The 5,837-nt window shown below is 31.0% G+C and overlaps 1 protein-coding gene across 1 annotated transcript in view; it reads left to right on the top strand.

Annotated features, from left to right (window-relative positions):
- Positions 1–5,837, top strand: part of CWF19L2 (CWF19 like cell cycle control factor 2) — a 192,226-nt gene that overhangs the window by 162,962 nt on the left and 23,427 nt on the right. Inside the window, exons 16-17 of the mRNA XM_007455881.1 lie at positions 2,470–2,625; positions 4,565–4,645. Coding sequence (XP_007455943.1) covers positions 2,470–2,625; positions 4,565–4,645 — 237 coding nt within the window. The remainder of the gene's footprint in view (positions 1–2,469; positions 2,626–4,564; positions 4,646–5,837) is intronic.

Genomic DNA, 5,837 nt, shown 5'->3' with positions numbered 1-5,837 from the left:
CTCTCCAGAAAACTCTCTTTCAGTCTCTTGCCTAGAGCATCTATGTCTGCTTTCCAGTGTTCTGGGAGCTGAGTTGGGAAAGAAGACTGGTTTGGCAGAATGTCAAATATTTAAGAACACCAAGTAACATTTTTTATGATGCCCCTGTTTTCAGACCGTATACTCTCAACTGTGTCTGGTTTTCCTAGCCCAGCAACTTTGTTGTTTGCCTTCTCCAGAAGTTTATCCTATAGTGTTCTGCTGGTGTGGAGGAGGGGATCTGGTGTGTTAGTTATTTTTTTCAAAAGACTTTCATCTGTGCCATCTGTTTTTCATTACAACTTCACCTCTAGTTCCATAATTCCTTGGTGTTGCCAATTCCTGAGCCTTTTGAGGATTCTGCAGTGTAGCATGGGTTTCTTCTTTACCATCCCTGCTAAACTGCCTCCTCCTATATCACCCAACTGTGAACCAGCTTTGTAGTGTTTAAGTCAGATAATATGGGGTGATCTGATTTTTAGCATATTTTCTCTCATTTTCTTTGTTCTAATAGCTTTATGCTGTTTTGAAAATTATCTTAATGTAATTTTTGAGGGGTCACTTCATGAAGGGTATAGAATTAAATGTGTATGTTCTGTACTATTGCATAACATTTATCTTTGGATAATCTTATCTTTAGACATGTTCTATTTAGAAAATTTGAATAAATTATAGTATTAATATTATATCATCAGACAAATAGCTTTGGTATCTTTAATGAAAATACTTTAATATTTATTTTAACTTCCTTTACGTGTATTTATCTGAGTTTTTTATCATGTGGTTTGTAATGTGTAAGAATCATAACACTCTAGTATAGATTACTTAAATATATTGTAAGGAATATAAGTCCAGATGTGTTAACTAAATGAGGAATTGCAATTAGGTGAGTAATCATAGTTTAGAAACGTGGAAAATGTGATTACCTGAAGGATGAAGTGTTTTCTACTAGTAATAACAGGAATTTTATTTCGCCCCTGTAACATGAGATCTCTACATCTCTGTGAAGCATAAAATAGTTTTGGTATCTTATGATAATGAACTAAAACACTTTCTTCATTGTTTAGTTTTCATATAAATTTTAAAGAATGCATATTATTTAACTATGTATAGTGTATTTGTTGTATTGAACTTGGGGAAATCCTGCTTTAATGGAGTTGATAACCTCAAATTATACCATTAAACTCATATTTTTAAATTAAAGTATTATATATATATATATAATATAAGTATGATGTTTATATATTTTATAATATTGAACTATTCTTGTATCACTACTAATTTAGTACTTTTGAGTTTTCATTTATAATCCGTGACATCTTAAGTCTGTCTTCTTCGCTATTATCCAGATAGACTCTAGAACAGTCATCCAACAGTTAAACCTAAATTTTACCACCTAAATGTGATTTTATGTCTTCCTTTTCTTATTTTAGTTTACTGGAACTGTTTCCAATATATACATAATACTGAGCAGAGTGAGTGTCAGTTAAAAAAATATGTTGCTTAACTATGTGAAATTATGTGGTAGATTTAGAAAGTAAAGTAACTATAAGGTAACATTGTGGAGTTTAAACATTGTTTACTATTTTTTTTATTTTAAAAAATGCTGAGCTTATATATATAGCTGTGGTTAGAAATGTAGAGCGAATCCTGTATCTGTTGCTTACTAGGTACCTTTTTATTTTACCTCAAATTATAATTATTCGATTTTTTTTCCTACTTGTTCTTATTTTATAAAATGAGTGGAAAATAGAATAGTGATGAGTGATCAATAATAAGTGATCAGAGGAGACCTGGTCAGAACCCAGAACTCCCAACCCCTACCCAGCAGTAATTTGTAGGCTTTCTTCTTTTTGGGTGTCAACAGAGGCTTGAATGGAAAACCTGAACTTCTATCTCCACATGGCAGTAACTAGGCAGGGTCTCAACAACAACCTGGTTGAATCTCTAGGGAATTATGCTGAGTGAAAATTTGCAAGTGAAGGATCAGAAGACATATGAAGGGAACCAGCAAATGAAGTTACTTTGAGGATAGAAAAACAATTGGAAGTGAATTCTGCATGTCTGTTACTGAATTTAAGGATGCCTACCTGCTCAGAGTACCTTTTTTGGTTTTTGGATGTTTTCCTATGATTTTACTGTCAGTTCTATATATCTTACCACCTAAATTTGATTTTTATCTCTTCCTTTTCGTATTTTAGTTTACTGGCACTGTTTCCAACATATACATAATACTGAGCAGAATGCATTTCAGTTAAAAAAAACACATTGCTTAACTATGTGAAATTATGTGGTAGATTTAGAAAGTAAAGTAACTATAAGGTAAAATTGTAGAGTTCAAACATTGTTTACTATTTTTTTTAATTTTAAAAGAATTTATTATACTTTTTTTTTCTCATATTTTGAATCTCCTCTCAGTGTGTTATTTACCTAGCCATTTCCTCTCTTCAGATGTTTAGAAAATCATTGGTAAAGATGTTTGAAGATAAAGGATTGGACTGTATCTTTTTAGAAACGAATATGAGCATGAAGAAACAGTATCATATGGTTTATGAATGCATTCCTCTCCCAAAGGAAGTGGGTGATATGGCTCCCATCTATTTTAAGGTATTTATGGATAGTCTTTACAGGCATACTTATTTTTTGCTATATTATGGTTTTATGAATAGTTATCTTTATTCTGATATTTTTTCTCCTATGTACTTATGAAATTTTATATCATATAAAGAAATGAAGTAAAGCACAAAAATTCTGCTATATAAATTTCTGTAGAAGAAATTTGGGATTTTGACCTTTAAAAAGCATGCTTACTTATAAGTATGAATATACTATCAAATGGTAATTTACGGTTTTAATTTTTCATTTCTCAAATGAAAAATCAAGTTCTACCTTGAAATACTTTCAAGTCAAAATTGTAGTCATGACTCTATAAATTTATAATTTATAATTTAAATTCCTTAGGGCCAAACATACTTACATGCAAACAGTACAAATTACAATTGCTAAAAAAAAAAATTACAATTGCAGAGACAAGTTATTGCTGCAAGTTTTAGTATTTAATACCTCATCATGCTCTTTGTAAAAAGAAACTAAAATCTAACCTTGACATACATCTTTGGACATTGTAATAAATGATTAGAGTTCTTAAGCAATTGTGTCATTATAATGTTCAAGCAGGTTTAACTAAATAGCATTTGTTTGATATTGGCCTGAGTGCAGTGTAATTTATAGACTAATATAAATTTGTAAATGTAGAACCATATATGAAATAGTAATGTGTACAATTAAAGAAGAAGATAATGTTTTATGAGGTGGTATAGAAACTTGCAAATGCAACATTTAGACCATATAGGATGGTAAATTTTAATTAATATGGACTGTAAATCCCAATAAAAAGAATTATTTTAAAAAAGGATTATTAAACCTGTTAAGGTTGATGAGGTGGTGAAAATCAACTTTTCCTATAGAAATTTCTAAAAACAATCTGATTCTTTGCTTTGAAGTCATGCTAGTAAAGTATAGGAAAACAAGCCAGATAATTCCCAAACCCATGTCAGTCCTGTATTAAACAGAATCAATTGAGAAAGAGATTATTATGCTTTTCTTCAATTTTTTTTTCTCTTGTACTTCCTCAGTGAGCCCTAGGAGATTGTGACTATAGGTATTGAAGTACATAGGACACAACATAGAGCAGCTACTGTTGCTCATGGTGGGTGACAGAAATGTCATCTCTTAGCAGAATAGTATGCCACTTTTCTTTTATATTGTATCTTTTATATGATCGTTAAAGATGTACTTATTTGATTTAGCTTCAGTTTTATATTGAATGTGCTACATTATAGTGTCAACACAAGCAATCCATGTCTTTTAAATAGGGAGCAGCAGTATACCTGATGTATTTAAACTATGCTTATTTGAATGTTAATTTCACCTTTAAAATTTACTTCATTAGTAATGATGTATAAAAATGAGATTATTTTATAATTATCACCATGGCTTTTCTTTTTATTAAATATTTCTTTACCATAAATACTAGTCATATTGATTAGCTTAGAAAGTCTTATAATTCCATGTCTATGTATTTTTTCCCATGCATTTTTACTTCTTTTTTCTATGGCCAGAAATAGTTCAAGTATTTGGTTGCCAAATACTTCTTCTACGGAAGAAGAGCAATAAAACAAAATGAATTTATTTGAGTAGATGTCTACGAATGGAGTAAGGAATTTGTGAACTTTATATTCACAAATTCCGTTCAATATTAAATTGCTTGGTCTTACTAAGGATTGTTTTTGTTATGTAAAGGTGAGCTAAAGTTAGTACAAGAGTTAAGAATGAGTAAAATAGTATTATTTTGGCTAAAGATAAGACTTGTATGAATTCAAGAAATTCCAATTTTAAATAACAGAAATTAAAGGCTTAATTCATTCAAACTAATAACCTAACATGTATATTAAACCTTATAATTAATTCACCATATTACTTTACTTTTAAACTCTTTGTATTTACTTGTGTATTATTTTTTAATTGACAAATGGCTGTTTCTTAGAAAGCCATAATGGAAACTGATGAAGAATGGTCTATGAACAAGAAATTAATTGATCTCTCTTCAAAAGATATCAGAAAGTCTGTAAGTATTATTATGTTTTAATATAAGAAATAACCCTACTGGTTAGGATCTTTGTAATTTCCATATCTTATTTGAGAAAGAGATCATTTGGCTGAGTGATCAAAGGTGAAGGAAATATAATTCCATAAATAAAGAAGAAATTATTTTCATCCTACCTGGTCTAGCAAATCCTTACTTCTTTAATTGCTTATTTGAATGTTTATTCCTGATCTTTTGGCGCTCTGCCACTGTAGTCCCTATGATTGTTTATGATAACCATAAGACTCTGCCATGAAAGTTCCTCTTAATGGGATTCACAGCCTCTGGGACAAGTGAGAAAAGATGCCTTCTTGTTACTGAAATTATAATGAGAAAAACATTTTCCTAAAGGCTCTATTTTGAACATGGAACTCTCTCTCTCTTTTTTTTTTTTTTTTTTTTAACTTATACAAAGGTTCACAGTTATGGTCCTTTAAAACAGTAGCTGAGTTAGATGATGGGTACATTATTCTTTTAGAGACTTTATTAACCATGCTTCATAGTTTAATCTGGATTTGCAGATCAGATTTTAGATACAAGTTACCCTTAAGTTGAGTCCTTTTGTAATGACCTCCCTCTTTTCTAGAAATACACATTAAATGGAATAGATATATAATAGAACTGTGGATTTCTTTTTCTATTCAAAGAGTATTATATGAATGTTTATTGAGTGCCTGCTATTTACCAGGCACTGTTCTAGATGCTTTTTATATATAATGGAACAAAACAAGGCTTTATGTAGCTAATATTCTAGTGCAGGAGTTGGGAACTGCACTCTGTGCTAAATCCAGCCTGCTGCCTGTTTGTGTAAATGAAGTTTTATAGTAATACAGCTAAATCCCTTTTTTTACTTAACATCTTTATTGGAGTATAATTGCTTTACTATAGTGTGTTAGTTTCTACTTTATAACAAAGTGAATCAGCTATACATATACATATATCCCCATATCTCCTCTCTCTGCGTCTCCCTCCCAACCTCCCTATCCCACCCGTCTAGGTGGTCACAAACCACTGAGCTGATCTCCCTGTGCTATGTGGCTGCTTCCCACTAGCTATCTATTTTACATTTGGTAGTATATATAAGTCCATGCCACTCTCTCACTTCTTCCCAATTTACCCTCCCCCCCCCATGTCCTCAAGTCCATTCTCTACATCTATGTCTTTATTCCTGTCC

The sequence above is a fragment of the Lipotes vexillifer genome, unplaced genomic scaffold, assembly GCF_000442215.2.
Source record: "Lipotes vexillifer unplaced genomic scaffold, Lipotes_vexillifer_v1.1 scaffold1581, whole genome shotgun sequence".
Lineage (NCBI taxonomy): Eukaryota > Metazoa > Chordata > Mammalia > Artiodactyla > Lipotidae > Lipotes > Lipotes vexillifer.
Note: the sequence above shows the minus strand (reverse complement) of the source record. Positions and strands in the feature narration are given on the sequence as shown.